The sequence below is a fragment of the Hypanus sabinus genome, chromosome X2 (genome assembly GCF_030144855.1).
Source record: "Hypanus sabinus isolate sHypSab1 chromosome X2, sHypSab1.hap1, whole genome shotgun sequence".
Lineage (NCBI taxonomy): Eukaryota > Metazoa > Chordata > Chondrichthyes > Myliobatiformes > Dasyatidae > Hypanus > Hypanus sabinus.
Window position 1 is genome coordinate 14,358,576 of NC_082739.1, and position 27,962 is coordinate 14,386,537.

Below are 27,962 nucleotides of genomic sequence, written 5' to 3' on the forward strand. Positions count from 1 at the left end.
GACAAAGGAGATAGTTAATGACTTCAAGAGAGCTTGCACCACTCGTACCCTCTTTATCAGTGGACACTGCAAACAATTTCAAACTCTTGGGAGTGACTTCTCGCAGAACTTCTCACAGTCCCAGAACACATCCTATGCAATCAGGAAAGCTCAACAGCAACTCTACTTTCCAAAAAGCTGCAGAGAGCTGGACGATGCACATCTATACTCGCATCCTTCTGCAGATGCACCGTAGCATCCTAACATACTGCATTGTATAGAAACGGCTGTGAAGGAAGGATACTTGAAATTGGGTACTTGAAACTGTCCAAAGCATCACTGATACTAGCCCCCCACCACCAAGGACATGTATACAGAAGGGTACCTGAGAAGGATCCCACCCACCCTGCTCATAGATTTCCCATCAGGGAGGAGGCTACAGGCTACAGAAAGTAAACAGTTACTTTCCCCAAGCAGTGAGGCTGATCAACACCTCCCACTTCCCCATCACTCCACTCCCACTATTTCCTATCAGTCACCTTAAATAGAGACACTTTTGTGCCACGTATCACTTTGTAAACATACAATCAATCTTTGTATATAAACTATCTGTTTATATTTATTGTGTATTTAATATTTGATTTTTATGCTGCATTGGATCCAGAGTAATAATTGTTCTCTCTCACACTTGTGTACATTACATTAAACATTAAAAAATAATGTGACATTAAACAATCTTGAATCATGGCAGTGTTCTCACCTCTTCTGCTGGAATTTTGTAAATTCAGCCTGTACAATGTTTCTAAGCCACAATCTGTGCTCAGAATCCAAGTGTTGTTTGGATTGAGATTGTGAAAGATCCCTTAATATTATTTGACAAAATCAGGTTAATTAACTCTGACATATGCCATCGTTTGTTGATTTGCAACAGTATCACAGTGCAAAACATAAAACTAGTGTGAAAGACCAGTAAAGAGCTAGTGTTCAAGAACCTTTCAGAAATTTGATGGCGGAGGGGAAGAAGTGTTCTTAAAATGTTGAGTGTGGGTCTTTGGGCTCCTCTACTATCTCCCCAATAGTGAATGCACTGGATGGTGTCTTTAATGATGGATGCCACCTTTTAAGTACTGCCTGTTGAAGATGTCCTTGGTGGTGGGGAGCCATGTGCCCGTGATGGAACTGGCTGACTCTACAACCTTTTGCAGGCTCTTGTGATTCTGTTCATTAGAGGCTCCTTATCAGGCTGTAATGCAACAGTCAGAATACTCTCCACAGTACATCTGTAGAAATTTGCAAGAGTCTTTGGTGTACCAGATTTCCTCAAACTCCTAATGAAGTATAGCTACTAGTGTGTGGCCTTCATGTGTTTGGCCCAGGATAGATGCTCTGAGATGTTGGCACCCAGGAACTTGAAGCTGCTTGCCCTTTCCACTGTTGACTTCTTAATGAGGACTGGTATGTGTTCTTCTGACTTGCTCTCACTGAAGTCTACAATCAATTCTTTGGCCTTGCTAACATTGAGTGCAAGGTTTTTGCTGCAACACCACTCAACCAGCTGATCCATCTTGCTCATGTACACTTTGTTGCCACCTGAGATTGTGCCAACAGCAGTGGTATCATCAGTGAATGTATAGATTGCATTTGAGCTGTGCCCAGCTACACAGTCGTGAGTGTAGAGTAGTGCAGAGCAGTGGGCTAAGCACATAAAATTGAGGTGCATCTGTGTTGATGGTCAACGAGGAGCAGATGTTATTACCAATCTGCACAGATTGTGGTCTCTCGATAAGGAAGTTAAGGATGTAGTTGCAGAGGAAGGTACAGAGGCCTGAGTTTTAAAGCTTGTTGATTAGTTATGAGGGGGGCAATGGTGTTGAATGCCGAGCTGTCACCTACTGTATAAATAGCAGACTGATGTATGAACAGTGATTTCCCCCCCCCCCCCCCCCCACCCCATATTCTTGCTCCTCAACCAACATCAGGTTATTCTGGCAGTTGCATACATATTCATAATATTAGTTATACAAATGCAGAATCATAGAAGTGGTACTGCACAGAGGCAGTCTGATCCATCACATTCACAGTTTCTATCAGGCTAATTTGCTAGTTCCATTCAGCCCCTTCTCTGTGCTTTGCAAATTTTTTACACTCTTATTTTTATCCAATTCCTTTTATCCAATAGAACACAGAACAGTATAGGAATAGGCCTTCAACTCAAAATGTCTGCACTGACGAAAATGCCAATTTAAATTGCACCTCTATATCCTTCAATCTCTGTCCACGTGTCTGTCTAATTGCCACAACATTACTTCCTGACTTTTACTGTATATTCAACATCTTGACTAATGAAAACTAACATGCCATTTTCTGCCTTTCCCAGCCTATCTATTTGTGTTGCCACCTTCAGGGAGTTACGGACTTGCTTCACAACATCACTCTGTACTATATATCAGTGTTTCTCAGGCTCCTGCCATTCACTATGTACGTTCCTCTTGCATTTGACCATATAAACTGCAACGCCTTAAACTTGTCCAGATTAAACTCCATCTGCTATTTCTCTGCCCACATCTCCAACTGTCTTTATCCTGCTGTAATCTTTGACAACCTTCTTCACTATCCACAGTTCTAACAATTTTTGTGTCCTCTGCAAACTTTCTAATCAATCTGCCTTTGTTTTGATCCAAATCATATATATAGATATCACAAACAACAGTTTCCAGCACTAATCGTTGTAGAACACCACTGGTAACAGACCTCCAATCAGAATAACACCCTTCCACCACTAACGCTCTGACTTCAATGGCCAAACCAATTTTAAATCTAAGCTTCTCGGTTTCTGTGGATCCCATGTGCCTTGATCTTCTGGGTCAGTTGTTGGACCTTATCAAAAGCTTTAATGAAGTCTATGTATAGTACAATATTGCCCTATCCTCGTCAACTATCTTTGTCACCTCTTCAAAAAACTCATTGAAGTTTATAACGCATGATCTCTTCTGCTCAAAGTCATACAAATTGTCCCCAATCTGTGCTTTTACAAATGCAAATAGATCCTATGCCAAAGAATTTTCACTAATTTCCCTACCACTGGTGTAAGGCTTACTGGCCTATAATTTCTACATCTTTACATCTTCTACATCTTCAGGCAGTGCATTCTGAATTCCAACCATGGACAATGTAAACATTTTTCCTCGGGTCTGTCTTGAGTCTGTCTACTTTTTATTTTATATCCATGGTTTCCATTGGGTTACTGTTGTCTTTGATCAGACTATTCAACACTTTATGTATTTCTCTTAAATCTCCCTACAGCTTTCTCTAAAGAAAACAATTCCAGTATTTTTAATACATTCTTATAACTGGCCTTCTAGAAGCCATTTTTGTGAATCTTCTGATTTCAAACTAGTGTTCTCTTAAGATTCAGTTTGTTTTCTCTCCTTTTATACTCTGTCTCTTGATGAAGCCCAGTATGTCTTAGTAAAGACTTCCTTAGCCTGATTTGTGCACTTTCAGATTCCCCTGCTTCATTTTAGGGCCATTTCATTTATTTTATATTGTGTCTCTTCATTCTTCCTGCCAAAAGGCATCACCTTGCATTTCTTCATGTTGAACTTCATCTACCCATGTCTACCCATTCCACAGATCTGTTTACTTCTGTTGGAGTTTATCACTATCCACTTGGCAATTTGCAAAGCTGCCAAGTTTTGTTTTCTGCAAATTTACAGATCATGGCTTGCATCATCAAGTTTACAGATCAAAGTGCAGGTTAAAAAATAAGTTATTGGCTCTAATATCAATCCCTGGGTCACACCACTATACCTCCAGTCTGGGAAAAACAGCATTCACCATGCTCCTCTGTCTGTTACATCATTTAATTTTCTATTTGAGCTATCTATCAAGTTTTCACTTCCCCAGTCATTTTGTAATGATCCTAGTCCTCACTCTTATACTTGTCACAAGTGGCCATTTTTCACTTTATATTCAGTAGTCTTTTTTCCAACCATGAAGTGTTGTATTTGTTTATTCTCCCTTTGCTTCTCATAGGAATGTGCTCAATTGTACACCAACCACTTCCTTCAGGGCAGTCTGTTGTTCTGCTGCAACTTTGCCTGTAATCTATTTTGATTGTATCATTCCAGTTCTGACCCCCAGACCTAAAATATTTTTTTTTCTTTGCTTGCAGTTGCTTCCTGATCTGCTGAGTTTTACAGCATTTTGTTTTTTTTTCAGATTTCCAGCATCCTCAGTTTTTAGATTTTCATTATTACATCATTTTCATTTACAGTGATCTCCATAAAGCCCTTGTACTGATCTAACCTAGTGTGAATGCTTTTCCCCATTGCATTTGTCATTCTTTCCAGTTTAATTTTATCTGATTACTTGCTTGACTGATTATTTACTGCCACTGACTATTTGCTTGTATGCTCTGGCTGTCATTACCTTGCACCATTGCCACCTGGCTGAACCTTTGCCTTCTGTTTTCATCTTGGCTTTTCTCCCTTCTGATCCTATCTTCAAGCACTAACCCCTGCCCAAAGTAGTTTTAAACTCTTCCTTAATGGCACCAGCAAACGCTTCCCAAGTCGTGCCCCCCCTCCCCCCCATAAAGATATTGGTCCTATTCCTGTTGAGATGTGACCCATCTGGCTTGTAGAAATCCCATCCCCACCTGAAACAGATTACCTTCCACAGTTATTGAAAGCCCTTCCTCCAACACCATCTCTCTAGCCACATGTACTGTACATCTGCTATATCTTTACACACTAACACTTATCACTGGTAGTGAAATTATATAGAAGTAATTTTTGGAGAATTTGCCCTTAAAAGAATCTCCAGGTGAAATAAGCAACCAGCTAGTTCTTCATTTGTTGGACTGTGAGTCACTTTGTCCGACTGGTGAAGGTGATTTTGTGCTGAATACGCTGGAAGTACTAAGATTGATATACTGAGAGACTGTAACATTCTATGTGTAAGTGTGTTTCAAGTCAGTTTCTGAGAAAATTGATATCGCAAACATGAAGAAATCTGCAGATGCTGGAAATTCAAGCAACACACACAAAATGCTGGTGGAACACAACAGGCCAGGCAGCATCTATAGGGAGAAGCACAGTCGACGTTTCGGGCCGAGACCCTTCGTCAGGACACTTTTTGTTTTTTTTTGCACAAAATAGATCTGCATGATGACGAGATAAATCCAATGTTTGAAACTCCTTTCATCTATTAAAATGGGGCTGCTTGATTTGTAGTAGCTGATTTGATAACTGCATCCAAGTGAGGTCCAACTAATGATAGGGGAAAACTGTATCCTTAACAAAAACCTGTCTATTTTTATTATTTTGTTATGATTTATGCTTAGATGATCTCCACAAGGAATCTATGGCACGAACATCCTTTTGTTCGTATTATTGCTAGGCAGAATCTCAAAAGGCAGTGTTCAGAGTTGAGAATTTCCGGTTGTTGTCCTGTGGCAGGCACCCAGACTGGGACGGATTTGTTCTAAAGTCCAAACCTGTGAGGATGTTCACATTTGGTTGAATGTTGAATATTTACAAAATGTTAAACATGGCTGCGAACTCGGATTCTTGGCACGGAATTGATTGTAGTGCCAGCTTTTCCGCAGGTGGATTGGTGGTTAATTTTAGTTTTGCCAGGTGATGAGGGGATTTGTGAATCTTACTGACCGTCAGTCTGGCAGCCCTCTAATTGGTCAATGAGTGTTTTTTTGCTTTTGTCAGGCTGTGATGGAATAATTGTTGGCATCTCTTATAATTAAACAAAAATCCAGCTAATAGCAGGCTTACACCATCCATACAGTAAACGACTGTCTACTGAATGCAGCTTACACAATGTCCAACCCCCCCCCCCCCCACTTTCCCTGTGGGGGGAAAGCAGATTTTAGTGAAAACTAGATTATCATCTTGCTCTGTAAAAGAGACAGAATATTCAATATTTAAGGTTCAGTGTAGGGTTCTCCTCCCAGCAAATTTGTAAGGCTAATTTTATTTGAACAGGTGCCATTTCTTGGCCCTGTAATGGGGGTGGCTGGTAACATAGGTGGTTAGAGTAATGCTATCACAGTGCCAGCGACTTGGGTTCAATTCCCACCCCAATCTGTAAGGGCGGTGGAGTGGAGATGAGTTTCTACCAAAGGAGGTGTAAGGCACTTCTTCCCTCCGCTAGCCTGCTGAGCTACGATCAGGGTCATATGAAGCCATGGGAGCAGGTGGTGGAAGGTCGTATAAGCAGCTGGTACATATCACAAGTCCTGGTTACGTGACCACTGATGCCAGGCAGACAGAAGGAGTACTGATAATGGCTGGAGTCACCCATCTTGTAAAGGCACTTCCCAGAAGAAGGCAATGGCAAACCACTTCTGTAGGAGAATGTGTCAAGAACAATGACGGTCATGGATAGAGAAAGACCATGATTGCTCGCATCATACGACACGGCACACAATGAGCAAGCAATCTGTAAGACACTTGTACGTTCTTCCCATGACTGTGTGGGATTCCTCTGGGTGCTGTGGTTTCCTCCCATATTTCAAAGATGTACGGGTTGGTAGTATTGGTCACATAGGTGATGTATTGATCATATGGGTGTAATTGGGGTGGCACAGGCTCATTGGGTCCAAAGGGCTTGTTACCATGCTGAGTCTCTAAATAAAAAAATAAATAATAATATGCATCACATACAGGTAGTGAATTAACAATTTCACATTTTGAGGGATTAGAAGAGGAATCTGCAGAAATGCATGTGGTAAAGTTGGGGATTTGGTCTGGGGGAGGGGAGAGTAACTTGCTGAGTTTATGCTTGTACTTTTGCTTAGGAATACAGGTTATTCGGCTGAGAAAAGGTCAGCTTGCATTGATGTGGCGGCCTTTTTACTTTAATGACATTGCTGGAGGTATAAATATTGTGCAATTCTTTGGGGAAGGCTGGAATTGTAGGCTCTTGAGTCCTTGCAAGTTGTTGCTGCACACCATCTTATTTGGAAAGAGAAGTAAAATATGATTGCCACCATGCCTGTGACTGGGGGGTTAATGTGAACCCATCAGAGTATCAATCTGTCTTTTATTACCATAAGTATTTTCTTAATCAGCCAGTTGGACTAATGCTGACTACAACTGTTCTCTGCTGGATGGAACAGCCCTGGGAAAAGCTGGTATCCACATTTTGTGTGGCTGCCCTGCCTGGGTTTCGTAGTAATGTAACAATAATATCAAGATATGTTGGTTATATCCTTTCCAGTGTGTTTCTTGTGTGTTTGCGCTGCTGCCATTACTTTGCAGGGCTGTTTCCGACCTCTTTAGTTAGCCACTGGTGACATTGGGAACAAATATTTTTAAGTGATTGACATGAGTGCAAGCAGGAACATGCTGTCAATAATGGTAAACTTAAATGAAGGGGAACCATATTAGTAAGGAGTATAATGTTAATGTGGAGTCCAGCAGTAAAGAGAGTTGGGTGAGGATAATAAAGGTTTGTGGTGATTATCCACTCCTTTTAGTACAGTGGGGTAATAATCAGGAACTTTATTTTCTGAATAATCAGTAGAATGCAAAAATGTAGAAACCTTTTGCTACATTATCTGCTGTTGCTTTCTTTGTAATTTTGAGCAGATTCCAATTAGTACTGAAGATTAGTTTCTCCAAGAAATTTTGAGACAATTTATAACAAATCAGCAAGAAAAGGAAAGTTTTGATACAGTGACTCAATGTTGTTCAAGGAATTCAAAGTAGATTTATTGTCTAAGTACAGTATGTATGCAGTACACAACTGAGATTCATCTTCCCCACAGTCTTGAAATTGCAAATGGCAAAAAATACAAGTGAAAACACAGGATATTAAAATACATAATCAAAAGGCATTTTTCAATTTTGTTGACACTTGTCATCACTGAGGATGGTTCTGTTGTAGATCTGTTGGTGAATACTGCATGCATGATAGAGATGAATTTCTGTGGGTAGCCTACTTTGAGAAGGGGACTCCACAGTCGCTCTGTGGAGGCTTTGAGATTGAAAAAAGTCACATTAAGGTTTATGCAAAGGTCTTTGCATTTTTTAATTTGGAGGTGTACATTGAAGCTGATGTGTACTGCTTCTAGATGAAATCCACACTTTGATTTGTGGAGCAGTTCTCCAGGAAGACTGTTGCCATGGCATTCCCAGCAGAAACTCTCCTTTGCAGTTACCACTTTCAGACTTTTATCTCTTGAAGGCGTCACAGTTACAACATTTCTACAGTCACCTGGAGATTTACAGAGGAAAACGTTCAAGAAAATGTGCAAAGCTTCTGAAGAAGTTTAATATCCCCACTGAATTGTCTGAATCTCCAGCTGTTAACTACTCTGAATATGGAAGGAGCATTTGGAGTACTCTGAGGCATCAGAAACACAGAGGCCATCTTCCCTCTGAGGCACGTCCTTCCTCCTTTGTGTAGACTCTACATTAGTCTCACTGGCCACTTGAGAACCCACAAATTAGGAGTAAAGGTTACTTTTAATTCCAAGAAATGTAATTTTGAGTAGAAATACCCATGACTGCATGGGTTTCCTCTGGATGCTCCAGTTTCCTTCCACAGTCCAAAGAGGTGCCAGTTGGTAAGCTAATTGGTCATTGTAAATTGTCCTGTAAATCAGGGGTTGCTGGGTGGCACAGCTTGAAGGGTCAGAAGGACCTGTTCTGCACTGCATCTTCATAAATAAATAATCTTAATGGTTCCGTTTATTATCAGAGAATATATGCAGAATGCAATCTGAAATTCTTCGTCTCAGACATCCATGAGAAACAAGAACCTCAAAAGAATGAGCGCTAGAAAAATGTTAAAAACCAAAGGCCCCTCTCTCCCTTCCCCGCACAAGCAGCAAAGCATCAATCCCCCTCCCCCCACCCATTCAGCAGAAAGCATCAGCGCGCAGCTCCCACCAAGCAAGCAAAAGCAAAGCGTGTAAAGAGAGACCATGATCTGTAGTCAACAAAAACTATTGTTTACCCAGCAGTTCGACATGCCACATATTCTCTCTCTCTCACTAACCAGAGACAAGGAGAAAAGGGTGACTGATAGTTGCTGTTATAGTGTTACAATCTGCAGTGTCGCTTTTTATTCCGAAATTCTCTGACTCGGAGAATCAGCAGCAAACTTTCCCCACTATTGAGATAGAGGAAGAGACTGTGGTTGCTTGACTACGGAGACCTCTGTCCACACATCCACAGCCGTGAAATCCTGATGTTCCTTCTTCCACGACTCCTTAATCGGCAACACCAGCCTGGAATTGGTTGTTCACAGGGCTGCACAGGTGTCACCTTCCAAGCTGCGCCTGGAGAATGTTGGAAAACGGCTGGCCGGAGACCTCCAGGGGCAGGAACTGTGAAACACCGCAGTTTTGAGTGCCATTGCAGATCAGTGACCTCGATAAAACCCCAGCCACCTTGAAAAGGGAGAGAAAGAGACATTAAAGAGAAGAATTTAAGCTGTTTCCACAGATGAGCTCGAAGAGGCAGCAACTTGGCACTATCTTAACTCAAATAAGTTTCTTAAAGTCTTTCTAAATTGCAGTTGCACTATTTTTCATTTGGATGTCCCCAACGATAATGAAATAGGTGCTGGTTTAATCTATACATTAAAGCTCATATGGTGTCTTGTGCTCTACTTTATGGGGTGAACTTAGTTATGATCTGTACATAACAAGTAAATGCACTACTTATTGGAATTATTTACTTCTAAAGAAGGATTCTACCCTGTTATTGCACAGCCAAGCAGTGATAGCAAAACATGCCTGAAACACTTAACAGGTGAAGCAGCTTCTTTGGAAAGAAAAACAGGATTAAAGTTTCGGGTCAAAGACACTTTGTCAGACTAGAAAGAAAGAAAATTAGTATCCAGTTGCAGGAAAAGTATAGAGAGGATAAATGAGATGGTGAATATCTCAGATAGGATGAGGTCATGATTGCCCTGGGGATAGCTTATAGAGTTTTGCAGCATAGAAACACATCCTTCAGCCCAATTCGTATATCCTGACTGTATTGCATGATGAGCTAATCCCATTCATACTAATAGAAACATAAAGTTGTGATAGTATGTGATTTTAACTTTTCACATGTTGACTTGGAATCCCATACGGTAAAAGGGCTGGATGCGAAAGAGCGTTAGATGTGTTCAGGAAAATTTCCTTCAGAGATGGAAATGTGAAAGTTACAAAATACAGGTTTGTGAAACCCATGCAGCAAGTTGGGCTCTACTAATGGAGAAACAAAGTCAGTCAATAAACAGCCAATCTTGATACAGTCAGAAAAAAATCATGTTACCTGAAGGTGTACATTCTCTATTGAGCCCAGAATGGTGTAGTGTGCCCAGATGGAAGACGAAGTGTTAATCCTCAACTTTATGTTGAGTCTCACAGCAACATTGCAGGAGGCTTCAGACAGTGTAAGGGGAAAACCAAAGTCATCCTTGTAGAATGAATGCAGGTGATCCACAAAGCAGTAACTGAGTCAAGCAGAGGTGCTCAGTACAATTTCATGGGCAATTAGTTTAGAATTTGGACAGTTACCAATCCCCTTTTCTGCATGTTTTGGTAAAAAGGGTTTATTGTGATTTTAAAAAAAAAATCTAATAGCTTTAGCACAGAGCTGCTATTTTATGCTGTGCGCGTTATATTTGAGTGTGAGAGCGAGAGAGAGTTGGTGGTTGTGCATTGTAAGTGGGAGTGGTTTTCTGATGAGTTTAATTATTGAGGAATTTGGAAAGAGATTTCTAAATGTTTTGTACAGAGCCAGTGAACATTGATTTACTTATTTTCCAAGAACGTGCCTGTATTTTTCTTATTGCGGCTAATGTAATAAATTGACATCATAGCAACATAACATAAATCTGTGAACAATTGTTTTCAACATCACCATATAAACATAAAGGTCTGTATTTATTCCCTGTTTTTTCTCATTTTTATCTATATCTATGCCTGTCTCTTCCAGACAGCTTCTCTTCTAATTTTTTAAATAAGTAATTAAAGTTAGTTTTAAGCTGCTTATTGGCTGAAATAATTTACTGTTGATCATGATGGAATCATGTATTTGATAGTGGAAGACTGTAGGCTGTACAACAGAAAAGACAAAAACTTTGTAAATGATACCATAATTTCTCCATTATCTCTACAAATCTTTCTGCTTTGCTTCTTTTACCTTGCCTCAAGTAGCAACAAGGGGAGCTTGTGGGCATTGTCACCAAAGTTCAGACCATCCATTCATCTCTTTTCCATTTTTCTCTAAGCTCATCTGCCCTAACAATTATTGGGTTCCCTTGTACCTTGGTGCTGAAGTATTGTCTGTCTTCACTTTCTCTTCTGCAGCCCCTCAGTTTCTCTCCGTGCTTAAATTATCTGACACACATTGATTGATCCCTTCAATATTGAGACGAAGCAGTGGCCAGCCTACAGGTTTTGCGGTAAATAGAGGATCAGAAGCTAGACATTTGGGAATGGTTTAATAAAGGAGAAAGATTTTCCAAAGCTGAGCAAAGAGGATGTGGAAGGTTGTGTATAGGATATATCTTTGCCTATGTTTCAGGCAATCCGAGGTAACGAGGAGGCCACCTAAACTAATGAGATTCAAGGGGTGGCAAGCAAACTAAATGGAGGAAAGATCAGAGAGCAGTGAGTTAAGATGAATGTTAATGAAGAGATTGCATACTGGCCACATGACTTTTTCATTCACACAAATTAACATATTTAACATATCCATCAAGTGCAATTAAGTAATTTGTAAATTTCAATCTAAAATCAAAACCAGATTGATCAATTGGGAAATAAGCTTGCACACTTGAGCACTGACTAATAGGCAAGAATAATAATGACCATGGATTTAGAAGAATTTAAGTAAAAGAGGAAGGAAGTCTTATTGAAATTATATAGAGTCCAGGCAAGACCTGCCTTGAATTTATCTAGTCTCCTTACCCAAGGAAGGATGGACCTCCAAGGAGTGCATCAGAAATTGATTTCTTCAATAGTGAATGAAGGCAGCTCTCCTTTGAGGAGAGATTAAGCAGACAAGGTGATGCTGTCTAGAGTTCACTCGGGTGCAGGATGATATCACTGAAACATGAAAAGGATCTAGTAAGGTTTGACAAGTTGGATATCTCCCTGGCTGCGGTGTCAGTAATCAAGAGTCACCTCTCAAAATAAAGAGTTGGCTTTTCAGGACAGGAATGAGAAGATCATAAGACTAGGAGCAGAATCAGGCTACTCAGCCCATCCAAGTCTGCTCCGCCATTTCGTCATGGCTTATTTGTTATTCTTCTCAGCCCTGTTCTCCTGCCATCACTTCAACACTGGTTGGTATCAAGGAAAGGTGATTGAATTGTTTTTGATCATTGGATTCTGACTTGATAAAGGCAATGTTCCCAGGTTTTGCTGCATGTAGGCAGCTGTTGGTGCTACATTATCTGAGGAGTTGTGATTGGAGCTGCTAGCTGAGCAATCATTGACACTAAACTAATTTTGCACGAGACTGTCCCAAGGAATCCTTGACGCAGTACTTTTGAGGCTGTGATGATTGACCTCCAGCAAACAGCCGTTTTGTCCCAGGTATGACTCAACCATTGTACAGTTTTCTCCCTAATCTCAGTGCCTCCAGTTCTACTTGGGCTGCTGCACTCCATGCTGTGTTAAATACTGCCTTATGTCAAAGCCAATCATCCTCCGCTCTCTTTAGTCCGTACTTGGACTAAAATTGTAATGAGGCCTGGTTCTGATGGAATGGTTGTGGTGGACAGGTTATTTGTGTGTGCAGCTTGCTTGGGTTGTCAGCTTTGATTGAGAGTAAACTAATGGGGCAGCAATTGGCCAATTTAGATGTATCCTGGCTTCAGTGGAAAGGACAAATCTGGGCAGTTTGCCACTTGAGGTTAGATGCTATCATTGTAACTTCAGTGGAACAGTTTGGCTAGAGATGTATTCTGGAATAAATGTGTTAAGCATTCTCTTAGTATCCAGAGTCCTGCTGTATTCCCTGTGTTTGGCTTTATTGTATGGAATGATTTTGAATTGCTTAAATGTTAGTAGCTGTGGTGGGTGTGTTTATGTACATATGAATTAGAAGCAGGAATACTTGGTCACCAGTCTAGGCTTCACTGTTCAATAAAGATGATGGCTGACCAAGTTATAACCTCAGCTCCACTTTTCCACCTTCCACATCGACCTTTCAATCAAAGTACATTTATTATCGAAGTATGTATGTGGTATATAACCATGAGATTAGTCTTCCCACAGACAGCCATGAAGCAAAGAAACACCATGGAACCTGTTCAAAGAAAGCATCAAGCAGCCAAAGTGCAAAAATATCATGCAAATGGCAAAAAAACAAGTGAAAAACACAGAATATAAAATATCAAACCACAAAGTCATTGAAACAGTTTAGGAATGTTCAATTTGTTGTTGTTTCATTGACTGCAGGGCACAATACAAAACTACCCCGATCAAAATAGCAATAAAAAAAGGAGTAACAGAAACGCATCGTAACATGAGCCACAGAGTCCGATCCACAAATGGCATCAATTAAACCTTGTCCAAGACCCAAGACTTAGACACCATTGTCTGGCAGCATAGAGTGGGAGAGACAAGTCAAACACAGGCACCTTCCTTTGGGAGCAGCGAGAGAGAGAGACCGTTCAGACACAGGCACCTTCCTCCAGCAGTAGCAAGAGAGAGGGAGAGAAATACCGGTCAAACAGAGACAGATGGCGCTGAACATCTTCTCGCCTTCTGCCCTTGTCCTTGTTGATTTCAATCTTGCTTGATGCTTTCATCGGCATGATCAGCAAGAAATGGAGTCGATCATGGGCTCACACCCCATCTCCAGGCTTTTTGGCCTCCAGGCCGCACACTGCACTTGAAACCTCACCAAGCTCCCTCGGAGACAGCAAAGTGCCAGATCGCTCAATTGGCCTGAAAACACAATATCAAAATGTAAATAACAGATTTCAATAGTAGCAGAATCATATTTGAAACAAAGAGTTGTTTGTGAACAGTCTGAAGGACATCACCCTTGTTATCAAGGATCTATGTATCTCTGGCTTAAAAATATACAAAGATTCTGCTTCTGTTGACCTTTGAGGGGAAAAGTGTCAAAACTAATGACTCTGCCCCCAAATGGAAAGAAAAAATATCACCTGATTTCTGTATGACTATCCTACTAAATGTTACTTAGGCTGTGGGCCAGTCCTGCCAGTTTTGGCACATTATTCAGTGTTTGAGCTGAATAATCATATTCGGGATGCAATTGGATCATTGCCCAGCAGTCAAAGATTCAAAGTACATTTATTATCAAAGAATGTGTAAATTATACAACCTTCCTCCCTTCCTCCCTTATGCCCTCTCCTATCAGATTCTCTCTCTAGCCTTTATCTCTTTCACCAATCGACTTCCCAGCTATTTACTTCACTCTTCCCCCTCTCCCAGTTTTACTTATCACCTACTGCCTTGGGATTTCTTCCTCTCTCCCCCTCACCCCCCAACCACCTTCTCTGACTTCTCATCTTTTTTTCTCCAGTCCTGATGAAGGATCTCCACCCGAAATGTCAACAGTTTATTCTTTTCTATAGATGCTGTCTGGTCTTCTGAGTTCCTCCAGCATTTTGTGTGTTGCACCCTTGAGATTTGTTTGCTTAGAAGAATCCACAAAGCAAGAAACCTGAAGGAACCCAATTAAAGAGAAAAAATAAAAAGACCGACACCCAATGTGCAAGAGAAAGGAAAAAAGACACCATGCAAGCAATAGAAGTGAGCAGCAACATTCCAAACCAGATTGAGTCCTCAGATCCAAACCCCAGAACAGCCCAGAGTTGGCCCAAAGCCTCACTTATCAGTTCATCATATTAATGGGCATGGAGCACAGCAGCTGGGGCAGTTTTCATAGTGTCGTGGAGAGAGGAGTGAACATCATGGAGACTGAGCAAAATAAGCTCTCACCTCTGATCCTGACACCCTGTCTTTTCAGTCTATCTGGAGTGGTGTTTAAATTGACCAAATGACAGGACGGTGAAAGGCTCTGGTGCTCTGAAGAGAGGAGTGAACATTGTGGAGAACAAGCGAAATTGACTCTCGCCTTGAATCTGGGCCAGCAGCGGCTTGCACCTCGCACTAGGACCCAGCTGCTGCGAAGAGCTCGAGGCCTAGACCATGCCCCATCAGTGATTCAGCTCGGCACCCAGAGCAATCCAGCCTTGCATCTGGGCCAGTTGTACAGGCATCGAATCTCCTCTGCCCCGACTTCTGTTCTCCGAATGGCTCACTCCATCTGCATCAATTCTGCAAAGCTCTGTGTCGGCTCATCCCCCAAGCTTGCCCTGCCATTGCTTGCCCCCTCACTGTTTCCAGCAATAATTTAACACAATTCCCCTCAGAAAAGGTGGTTTTAGTAATGTTTTTCTACCAGTGAGCAGTTTGCATATGCTTGGTAATGGCATCTTAACCGGAAGCATTTATTTTTGCCGTGGCAACAAGACAGCCGTGTTCGACCATTTCAGAAGCAAAGTGAGTCATTTGCACTAGTTTGGATTTCTTTTTGTCAAATATAGTCTGACTGACTAAGGAAGACAAACCACAGAAGTCTACGTGCCATTCTCAAAGTTCAAGGTACGCCTATGTAATCAGATGCTTCCCTGTGATTCGTTTTCTAGCAGGCATTTACAGTAGAACAAAGAAATCCAATAGAATCAGTGAAAAACTACGCAAAAACTGATAAGCAATGAAGATCAAAGTTTAAAGTAAATTTATTATCAAAGTATATGTGACACCGTATACTACCCTAAGGTTCATTTTCTTGCAGGCATTGATAGTTGATATAAATGATAAAGCTAAACAACCAATGTACTGAAAATAACAAACTCTGCAAATACGAAAAAAACATAATACCAAATAAGCAACAAATATTAGGAGCAAAAGTTGTAGAGTCCTTTAAGAGTGAGTCCATAGATTGTGGAATCAGTTCAGTGTTGGGGTGAGTGAAGTTATCCCCTCTGCTTCAAAAGCCTTGTGGTTGAGGGGTAATAACTGTTACTGACCCTTGCGGTGTGGGACTTGAAGCTCCTGTATCTTCCTGATGGCAACAGTGAGATGAGAGATGACCTGGAAGGTGGGGTTCCTTGATGTTGAATGCTGTTTTCCTGTAACAGCACTCCTTGTAAATGTGCTCAATAGTGAGGAAGGCTCTACCTGTGATAGACTGGGTTGTATCCATTACTTTTTGAAGGTATTTCTATTCAAGAGCATTGGTGTTCACTTACTTGTGATGCAGCCAGTCAGTATAGTCTATATTGCACATCTATAGAAGTTTGTCATAATTTTAGATGACATGCTGAATCTGTGCAAACTTCTAAAGAAGAATAGCTACTGCCGTACCTTTTTTGTAATGATGGCTATGTGCTGGACCCAGAACAGATTCTCTGAAAAGATAATATTGAAGAATTTAAATTTGCTCACCCTCCCCACCTCTGATTCCCGTTGAGGACTGGCTCATGGACCTCCAGTTTCCTCCTGTAATCAATAATCAGATGTTTGGTTTTGCTGACATTGAGTGAGAAGGTGTTGTGGCACCATTTAGACAGATTTTCAGTTTCCCTCTATATGCTGATTTGTCACCACCTTTGATTGGGCCAACACCAGTGGTGTTGTCAGCAAACTTAAATATGGCATTAGAGCTGTCCTTGGCCTCTCAGTCATAAGCATAAAGCAAGTAGAGCAAAGGGCTAAACACACAGCCTTGTGGTACACCTGTGCTGATGGAGATTGTGGAGTAGATGTTGCCAATCTGAACTGACTGTGGGGGTCTGCAAATGAGAAAATCAAGGATCCAGTTGCACAAGGAGGTATTACGGCCTAGGTTTTGGTGTTTTTTGGTTAGTTTTGAGGGGATGATACTGTTGAATGTAGAGATGTAGTCAATGAAGAGCATCCTGATCTTCACTGTCCAGATGTTCTAGGGTTGAATGAAGAGCCAATTAAATGCATCTGCCATTGACTTGTACCAATAGGCAAATAGGAGCAGATCCAAGTCACTCCTCAGGCAAGAGTTGACGTGCTTCACCAACCTCACAGTACTTCATCACAGTGCTAAGTGCTACTGGATGATAGCCACTGAGGCAGGTTACCATGTTCTTGAGCACTGGTATAATTGAAACCTGCATAAAGCAAGTAGGTACCTCAGAATACCAAAGAAAGAGGTTAAAAATATCAGTAAATGCTCCAGCCACCTGAATAGCACAGGTCTTCAGTACTCGGTCAGGTACCCCATCTGGGCCAGATGCTGTCCATGGCACAGATGCAATCTAAGCAAGTATCTATGTGCCTACATAAGTACATACAACATGTGTTGTAGAGTCCTTGAAAGCGAGTCCATAGGTCATCGAATCAGTTCAAAGTTCAGGAGAGAAGCTATCTATGCTGGTTCAGGAACCTGGTGGTGTTGGACCTAAGGCTCCTGTACCTCTTTCTCAATGGCAGCAGCGAGGAGAGAGCATAGCCTAGATGTTGTGGCTCCTTGATGGATGCTGCTTTCTTGTGGCAGTGCTCCTTGTAGATGTGCTCAGTGGTGGGGAGGTCTTTGCTATGTCCATTACTTTTTGTTGGCTTTTTCATTCTTGGGCATTGTTATTTCCATGTCCAGTTTCATGACTGAGACAACTGATTTCAGCTTTTGATTCCAGTTTTGTTCAGCTAACTAAAATTTAAATCCCAGGATATTCTGTTGGGTTTTAAATTCATTCCTCTAGTTTGTTAGCTCATGTCATTTTGGACTGGAGGAGAGTGGCCACTGAGGGGTTTGTCAACTAGGAAGAAAGTTTCACTGGGATGGAGGTCAGATGGTTTGTTTGCTGTTAAGTCGTGACGCTTATGATTTAGGTGTCCAGTAAATTATGAAGAGAGGAAATAAAGATTCTGCATGTCATTGGATTTGGCAACCCATTGAACACCCACTTAGAGCAATGGAATGAATTGCAGTTTGCTTCTTTTGGCAAATTGGGTGTCATCAGTTAGCATGCTTTGCAATATGTACTTTTGACTCCTTCACTACCATCCCTCGTCCCACTATCCCCGTTAGTGGCCATTCCTAGCAAAGCTGCTAATTCATGCCATCCAGCATATGAATCTCCATTTAAATGTTACTTCAAAATGCTGCAGAAGTTTATATAGAATTGGAATTCAATTTCAAAAAAAATTCTAGAGTTCCCTACTAAATTTCTATCTGCCCAATGCAAAATACTGCACATATCAGGAACGTGAGTTATAACAGGAAAAAAGTTTAAAAGGAAGCAATGTTAAAGTTTTAGATTGACAGCTTGCCAGAACATCTGATGACTTTACATTGGCAGAGTGGCTGTTTATCTCTAATACTACTGCTGTTGTTCTCCACATGTACTACCTGACCTGCTGAGTGTTTGTTTCAGAGAGTGGAATTCTTTTTTTTGTGTCTGCATGACTGTTTCTATGATAGAATATCTACATCCAAATACTTTTCAATCTTTTGCTTTGAAAGACACAAACATTCTCTGATGAACAAATTTTATTCAATTTTCTGTCAACACAATTTTGTTTTCTTCTGTTGTATGTTGATTATAGCAGTGTGGCCTATGATAAGTAATTCACTTATAACAATTTAAATGTGAGTTGCCTTAAGTAAGGCATTGCAGAGTGGCAGAGTAATTACCAGCCTTTTTAAGACATGGATTGGTATATTGCAAACAGGGTGGGGGGGGGGGGGGAATGCAAAAACCATAAAAGAATGTAGCTCTTAAAATGTTTTTTTACTATTGGGAACTACTTTATAAAATTTATCATTTTAGTTTCATAAGTTTGTTTTGTTCTTCAGTATCTGTTCTTATTGCTTCCTTTCCTTCACTTATCTCTCCTTTTCCTTCTGTCCATTTTGTTCGTTCTCTTCAAGTCCCAAATCTAGAAGATGATAAAGAAAAGGGAATTTGGGAAAAGACCTAAATCTAGTGGATCAAAAGATCACTGGAATAAAAGCAAAGTGCTAGAAATACTCAACAGGCTGGGTAACTTTTGGCTCAGTTTCTGTGTCTCTCCACAACATTTCAGATTAATGACTTCAGAACAGGGGATTTGCATTAAGGGTTATAGACCAAAGGCAGAAAAAATGCTGATTGGTAGGCGAGGGGCTGAATGACATTCTTCAGTTTGTTTTGTGTTGCTCCCACTATCATGCTGTCACTACACCATTCACATTTTCTGTGGCTTGTCAATGTGGCTTCTGCTCTCTGTCTCTCGTCTCTCCCTTTGTTTCTTTTTAATTCTTCGCACTTGCCTGATCTTTAAATTTTCTCCACATACAATTTTTCATATGCACATTATCCTGTTACACTCCCTATTCTCCCCCCAGTAACAGTTGAATAATAGTGAATTTGTTGTGAATAAGAAGTTCCCACAGCTATCATGGAGACAGAAGATGCATAACAGGATTGTGGACCTGAATCATGAATCCTCCTGTTTTACCCCTCTCAACAATTGCTCCCTGAAGTTATTAGTACTTCTAGTAATTTCATGCTTATTGCAGTACTTTAGCTCCCAATATTTGTTACTTCATTAGTGCTTGTGAGGGTTGTGGTGATTTGTCGCACAAAGCAGATGTAATGGCAGTGACTGTGAATGTTTTTTTGTAACGCATGTTAGGGCTTACTAGGCTCTTGACAAGACATTGCCCTTTAAAGATATGACTGGAGAAGCTGTGCGAGATTGCTCGGTGAGGCGTGTGTGCGAGATCAGCACTGTCTCTGTCACTGTTGGCACGCGAATATATAGTGAGGGCAGGGCGCAGGCTGCCATGGCCTCCCTTTAGCCTGCCTCTGAATCTACACCACGAAGAGCCTGTGGTTGGAACTTGCCTCACACTGAGCCTGTTATGAACTATGTTAGGATGAAAATAGCTAGGTCTGATTGATCGGGTAAGCGGTGCATGTCCCGCCATTTAACTGCTGATGCAGGGAAGAGATATCTGCTGACTTCACTTGATATCTATTTTTCAATGCATTCTGCTAGGGGATGATTTAATTAACAGATGTATTTATCAAGTGCTTTGCCTATTTCCTATCATGATCTCTTTATGAACTCTCCTAGTGGATGCAAAATGGTGCAAATGTAAGTTATCTGTGCCTCTTAAGTAATTTTAGGTGAGTTATAGTCGAACCTATTGTTGCTCAATTTGCTGTATCTGTAGGCATATGATGATAAGAATCACGCACTTCCTTACAGCAACATTTTGTTGAACTCTTGCTATTTTACCAGATTCTCTTACGGAATATAACACATCTGAAATTTCAAGGTAATTTTTCAAATACCTTATTCTAGACCAGTTGTGTCCTTTTTTTAAAGGTAAAAAAGAATTTTAGGAAAAGTTGTGAACTTGCAATGCAAATAAAAGGTTCTGGCGCTTGTGGTTTTGTTTGTGTCGGATTTTAGACTGTGGGACTCAATTGTGCAGCCTGAGGGTGGGGTCACATTTATCATGCCTTTGCAGATTCTTTTCCCTGCCCTGACTATCTGCTCATCTCCTCAGTTACTGGCAGTTTAGACAGCTGTTTTGACTTTCATTCCCTACCACACTTACTCAATGCTCTGCTGTTTTTTTGTGTGGAAAATAACTTAGATTTTAAATCAATCATCAGAACCGTTCACCTTCTGTGCTTATGTTCAGCTTATAAATACAGTACCTCCAGTAGTCAATGTGATAACATGACTGTGTAGTAATATACCACACTTTCCATCTTCGAAAGCTAGCTTCAGTATTTTCTTTCAGATCAATGTAGGATTTCTTTGCAGCCTATCTCACTGCAGCTTTATATTGCGATCAATACACAGAAAGCAACAGCTGCATCTCCTAGCATCAGGCAGGATGTTGCAGTGTGGGGAGCGGAATAGGCCAGATCAGCAAGGAGGGGAACTTGCCATTTTCTTTTTCCTTATCACCACTCATGCTGAACTTCCCATAATTAACTCTCACTGGGCCGTGTTCCACAGATACTGAATGAAGGCTTATACGGAGATCCTGTTTGCAATAGTTATCTTGAACTTTGCAGTAGCAGTTCAATAGACGATTTTAGCGGATTTTGGTTTTGAATCTGTAAGTACTGCATAATTTCTTTGCAAGAAACCAGGCCAATTATGCTTCAGACAAACTGGCTCTCACCTAACTTTTTAAAAATATCTCCCTTTGGGTACGCCTCTTATTATTTGTTTCATTTAAATGCATCAGAGTGATTTGCCGCTGTCTGATAAAGATGCTTTTGCTGAATTCTCTATTGGAGCTACCTGTGCGTCATTTTGTATATGATCCCTATTTCTGGACATTCCCATAAGCGGAAGCAACTTCCTACAACATCTTGAGTAATGGATACAAAAGTAGAATTCAGTGTACAGCAGTGAGCTCTTTGTGGAAAGAAGGGCATTAATGTGTAGAAGCAGTCCAGATAAGCTTCAAATGGATGAACACCTAAAATAGGTAGATTATCTTGTGAGTCAGGGCATGTTGAGCTTTTGTGTTTCTCCTCTGAATGTGAGGCAACATGAAATTTTACAGCATTTTGACAGTGTGGATGTGCAGAGATAGTTTCCTCTTGTGGGAAAATTGAGCTTGTGGAGAACATTAAAAAAGTGGGGAGGGCTCAGTGCATTTGGTATAGATGTGGTGAAGCCATTTTCTCTTGAAGGTGGTGGGTCTTTGGAAGCTGGAAGCAGATACTTTGGCTGTTTTATGGGGGGAGTAGGTAGGTAAGAAAGGTTAGCCAAAGTTAAAGGCAAGGCAAATTAGGGCATTGGACATAAAAGTTCGAAGTTGTTCTACCACTGTATAAAAGTTTTATTAGGCTACATGTAGAGCAGAGGTTCCCAGCCTGGGGTCCATGGACACCCTGCTTTAATGGTATTGGTCCATGGCATAAAAAAAGCCGGGAACCCGTGATTTAGCATATTATGTGCTGTTCTGGTTGCTATACTGTAAGGCATGGAAGATTTGGAGAAGGTGCAGGAGAAATCCACAAGGATATTGTCTGGAGTGGAGTGTATTAACTATGAGATGGTTAGATAGACCTGGATCTTAATGTCCAGAGTTCTGAGGCACAATGTGATAGTATATAAAAATTATGAGAGTTATGGATAGGTTAGTTGGTCTTTTGCTAAGGGTGTAAATATCACATATCTGAGGGCACAGGTTTTGGGTGAAAAGAGGAAGGTTTTTGAAAGAGATGTGCAAGGCAAGTTTTGTTTTACACAGGGTTTGGTAGGTGGCTGGAATGCACTGTCAGGAGAGGTGGAAACAGATAAAATAGCAAAATTTAAGAGCTATTTAGACAAATGCAGGGACTGGAATGATAAGGACACTGTGTAGAGAAATTGGATGAGTATCATGGTCAGCACAGGCAAATGGGCCAAATGGCCTGTTTCTATATGGTATTGTTCCATATTCTAAGTCATATCGACCAAGATTTTAAATGGCTGAGCAGGCTTGAGGGGCAAAGTGGCTGATTGCTGCTCCTTATTCAATGTAATGACCTACTCTATCATACTCATCAAACTCAATCTTCAAGGCCAGCCGTTGGGCTTCTTATTTCTGGAGAACAGTAATTCAGTCTGTTAAATCTTTCTTGATGGGTATAACCTCCAGGTTCTGCTATCATTTTAGTAAATCCTTTTTTGCACCTTTCCCAGTATTTCTGTGTCATCCTTGAAAAGTGGAGTCCAAGTTGAATAGTGTCACACTTGGAGAGGCATGGCGATTCTCACAGTAGAGAAGTATTACTGCCTGGATTACAAACAGAATTAAAATTGGAAATCATTGGGCTCTTGTCACAGTCTTTCCATCCTTGAGTTTTGGATTGGTGCATGAAGTGGAGAAAAGAGTGAATAAATTGAACAACTTTTGGCCAGTCAGCCTTGTCCCAATGATGGGTTAACTTTTTTAGCTGCTAATGTTAGAATAAGATTTTTTTTGATAAAGTAAGGGGAAATTTGTTGACACTGATTTCATGGTAGAAACTAAGCTTCTATAACTTGAGTTTTTAAAGTGTTCAGCAATGGTTGAAGAGGCATGTTTGTGGTATTTGGAAGGCATTTGATAAAAGGTGCAATATAAAAGACTAGTCAAATTGAAACCCTTGGGACAAAAGGACTGTGGTAGTGTGGATGTAAAATTGGCAAATATATAGAAAGCAGAAAATTATTGTGAGTAATTAGTTGTTTTTGGACTGGAAGTGGTGCTCCAGTGTAGTTGTATCAGGACCACAGATCTTTACAGCATTAGTGTCCTGTACTTGCATTATACAGGACAAAGTTTCAATATTTGCAGACTCAACTAAACTTGGATATAGATGGTTACATGCATTGTAGCAGGCTTCAGCAAGGCTAACAAAATAGGTTGATACATGACAGATGAAATTTAATGCCAGAAAGTTCCAAATAGTAAGAAAATTGTTCTTCTGTCTAAAGGTACTATTTCAAAATTGCCATAGGTCCCTTGTTTGTATGCATGTAAAACAAGTAGAGCAATGTATTGAATCATTAGTTCACTTATTTACTGTGTTGTGCACCTTGGTCTGGAGGAATGTTATTTTGTTTGAAAGTATACATATATACGGTTGAATGACAATAAGCTTGAACTAAGACTGTTGAGTACCTTGTACCATTGAAGTTATGGAAACGTTTTAGTTTTGTGAATTATTCTGACCACTACGCTTGAGGAAGTGTTTTTGTTAGATTTGTTAGAGACTATGGCTGATAGACTTCATTTATGTAGAGAGGCTGGTGAATTAGTTGTTCCAAAAGCAGAGAAGGTCAAGAATTGAACATCATATTGCAAGTTGTTAAATTTGCCCTGCTGAAGGATTTCGGCCTGAAGTGTTGACTGTACAGTACTCTTTTCCATAGATGCTACCTGGCTTGCTAAGTTCCTCCGGCATTGTATGTGTTGCACAAATTGATAAATACTAGTAGAAGAAGGCTCAGTAAACAGTGAAGTGCATTGAAACGGGCCAAAGTATTGCAGCAGATAATGCTGCCATTTTACAGTTTCAAGGATCTAGTTTGACATTCGCATTGGCTGTTCTCGTGGAGTATGTATGTTCTTCCAGTGAATGCATGGTTGCTACAATGCACAAGGTTTCCTTTCACATTCCAAAAGCAAGCTAGTAGGTTATTGGTTACTGCAAATTGCCTCTCTGATATTGCTAAGTGGTAATCAGCTGGCAACCAAGTGAGATGTGGGGCTTCTGTGAAATGGAGGTTGTTGGAATAGGTTGATGGGACAGTGTTGTTGGGAACTTGGATGGACCCAATGAGCTGAATCACTTCATTCTGTGCTCTAAAAGGGTTTGGAGAGCTGCTTCTGTTGCAAGTTTTTTTTTGATCCAAGTTGTTTTGATGCAAGAGCTGGTGGAATCAGCTTTGATAATTAAGAGTATTAGATAAATACTGACAAGTTAGATTAAAAAAAACATTGGCAGTCCTAGAGGGATTGGGGTTAACTGAATATCCTTTTTGTGGAAAAAAAAACTGGCACAAATGCAGTTGATTGATGTTATGTATTAACTTGAGGCTTCAATTTTGAACGAATGGAATTGGTCTCTCTGTGAAAACACTGAGCACTCTAACTTGAGCTGGTCTCTTTAATTCCAGGTTTCCCAGCAGAAGACTTCCCAGGTAAGAGCTCTCGACACAATGGGTGAAAGTGATTGGCCATCCCAGACTGTCCAGGCAGCAATTAGAAGGCTTAGCAACTTGTACGTATAATTAGAATTCTCTCTGAGATCCCTGCCTAGTTCCCTACCCTGATTTCTTTACCTCCTGTATGGCTTGCTCTATTACAAGACCAGAAAAAAAGGGAATTCAAGTTTAGGAGAAACAATAGTTGGCAAAATATGGAGAATGTGACACAACTAATGAAATTGGAAAAGTTGGTAATAAACTTGTCTATAGGTCTAAGTAAATCTTTAACTTTGGATAATCACAGTCCCTGAATACATTTTTTCAAATTTACTCGGTTAGGTGTTGGCTGCTTTTCTTTATTGTAGTATTGATTCTGATTATGGGCATCACACACAAGGCTGGGATATGTTGGTAGAATTTCAGCTGGTGGCGAGAAGGCATGCAGGAGTGAGAGAGATCAGCTGGTTGAGTGATGTTGCAATAACAACCTTGTACTCAATGTCATGAAGCCCAAGGAATTGATTATGGGCTTCAGGAAGGGGAGATTGAGGGAGCACACACCAGCCCTCAAAGAGATCAACAGTGGAAAGAGCGAGCAGTTTCAAGTTCCTGGGTATCAGTGTCGCTGAAGATTTATCCTGGGTCCAGCATATTGATGCAATTTCAAAGGAGGCGCAACCGCAGCAAAATTAAATTAGGAGTTTGAGAAGATTTGGTTTGTCACCAAAGACTCTCGCAAATTTCTATAGATGGATTGTGGAGAGCATTCTAACTGGTTGCATCACCACCTGGCACGGAAGGGCCATGGTGCAGGATTGGAAAAAGCTGCAGAAAGTTAACTCTGACAGCTCCTTCATGGCCACTAGCCTCCACAGCATCCAGGACAACTTCAAAAGGTGATGCCTCAAAAAGGTGGCATTCATCATTAAGGACCCCCATCACCAGGGCATGCCCTCTTCTCATTGCTACCATCAAGGAGGTACACAAGCAGGAAGACCCACACCTGGTGTCTTAGTAACAGCTTCTTCCCCTCTGCTCTCAATTTTCTGAATGGACAATGAACCCATGTACACGACCTTACTATTTTCCCCTCTCTTTTTGCACCACTTATTTAATTTAATAAATATATTATTAATTTATTATATAATTTTACACATATAAAATTTCTTGTTGTAATTTATGGTGTTTATTATTGCTGCTAAGTGCTGCTGTCGCAAAACAACAAATTTCATGATATATGCCAGTGATATTAAACCTGACCCTGATGTGGTGAAAGATGCATATGGTCTTTTGGTTTAAGAAGCAAAGATTTGCAGTTTCAGCTACAAAACTTGCAAGTAGTAAGGCCACATGATGTAGTTTTTTATATATATTTACAAATAATGGCTATAGCAATTTAGGAGGTGTCTGAGTGAACACAGCTCCTGGAGAATCTAATTCTTGATATTATCTAGGATAACGCAGCCTCCTTGGCAATGTATTCGCAACATGTACTGCATTCAGTGTTCACTCTAGTATGTGCCATCTACCAAATGTTCTGCAGTAACTCACCAAAGCTTTTCATCATTGCCTGCCTGACCTGGGATCTCTAATGAATGAAAGAGCAGAAGATGCACGTTAACACCACTGTCTCTGCGTCTCTACTCAATTCTCAATCTATTTTTTGTTTGGAAATGTATTGCCTTTCCTCCATTGCTGAGTCAGGTTCCTGGAAATCTCTACTCAACAGCACTATGGGAGAGGTTTCAGGGGTTTACCACGACTGTCTTGGTGGTATTGGGATTGTTGCTTTATCAATGAAGCCTGCTTTTTATGAATAAGCTTTTGAAAAACAAAAAGCAGCTTGAAACCCATACAAATTACTAACTGGCAACTTTTAGGTGTGTCTAGTTTTGAATGTTGTAGGAGGAAACTCATTGACATTATCCCAGAGTTCAGAAGTTTTGTTTACAAAGAGACCAGAGAAATTGGAATTCTTTAGAAAAATATTTTCTGTAAAAATATGATGCAGATGTTAAAATTTGAAAGGCTTTGATAAGATTAAATCACCGTAACATGATGCATTTACCATAATATATTCGCAGTGGTGAAAATGGTAGGAACAGGAAGTGAAGCCAGGTAAGATCTAACATGTTCTACAGGTCTTTTTACATGTGTTTTATTTAGTGGTTTATCGATCATCTGAAGCTGCAGCAACAGAATAAAAATCAAAGTACAGCTAAAACTATATTTAAAAAAAAGCTTATCAGAACACAGGGTCACCTGGAGGCCATTTACCCTCGATCTTCCATCACTTGCTTGAACTGTAGCTCAGCTTGTTTTCCTCATCTTTCTCCTTGTCTAAAGATTCTTGCCGAACAAAAAATCCATAGCCTGTTTGGGAAAGGAATTCTGAGTTTCTTGCTATTGTTTGTGTAAAGAACAGTTTTCTGAAATCACTCCTGAATGCCCTGGCCCTAATTCTAAGATTCTGTTACCGTGTGCTGGATTCATTCAGAAAGATATTTTCTGTCCAATTTGCTCAATCCTTTTAAACATTTTAAGGATCTTATTTGAATTGTCTATGATCTTCTCTACTCAATGAAATACAAGAAAAGTTTATGCAACCTGGTGACTCTGGTGAATTTGCATTATACCTCTTTCGTGGCAGTATTTCTGTTCCAAGGTATAATGCCTGGGGTTGCACACACTTTGGAATGGTATGTAACTTTGGACAACTTCAGCTTAAATCTTCCTTTGAATTCGTGAAGCTTGAGCTAAGTTGCACGTTTAATTACCATTTCAGTTATTTTTCATTTGTATTTGTGTATGAGAACCCTGAAATCTTTTTGCTCCTCCATAGTACTTGATTCTGATTTCTTACTATTTAAACAATATTGCAATTTGCTCTTCCCAGACTGAAGCAACTTTGCCATAGTTTATCCTATTAATTTTGTATCCCTGGAGGATCTGACATCGTCTGCCATTTGACATTCCTCAAACTAAGGTTTGGGGAATGATGACAAAGGCATTTGTAATTTTCTTTCCTACCATTATACCAGGAGTAGAAGCTATTATAGCTACAAGAAAAAGTTTGTGAACCCTATGCAATTACCCGGTTTTCTGCATTAATTATTTATAAAATCTGGTCTGATCTTCATCTAAGTCACAATAATAGACAAACATAATTTGCCTAAACTAATAATTCACAAACAATTATACTACTGCTTGTCAATACTGAGTACACCATTTAAACAATCAGTCTAGGTTCAAAAGAGTTTGTGAAGAGTAGGTGCCCTGCCCTATAAAAACA

At 40.4% G+C, this 27,962-nt stretch overlaps 1 protein-coding gene across 7 annotated transcripts in view; it reads left to right on the forward strand.

The window, feature by feature from the left end:
* LOC132385182 (rho guanine nucleotide exchange factor 12-like) overlaps nt 1-27,962 on the forward strand; it is a 136,758-nt gene that overhangs the window by 15,130 nt on the left and 93,666 nt on the right. For 3 of the 7 annotated variants that reach the window (XM_059957044.1, XM_059957045.1, XM_059957048.1), the window contains exon 2: nt 24,641-24,744. The exons of 2 other annotated variants lie outside the window; for them this stretch is intronic. In XM_059957044.1, coding sequence (XP_059813027.1) covers nt 24,683-24,744 — 62 coding nt within the window. In that variant the 5' untranslated portion in view covers nt 24,641-24,682. The remainder of the gene's footprint in view (nt 1-24,640; nt 24,745-27,962) is intronic. 2 more of the 7 variants (XM_059957046.1, XM_059957049.1) reach the window with 1 other exon arrangement.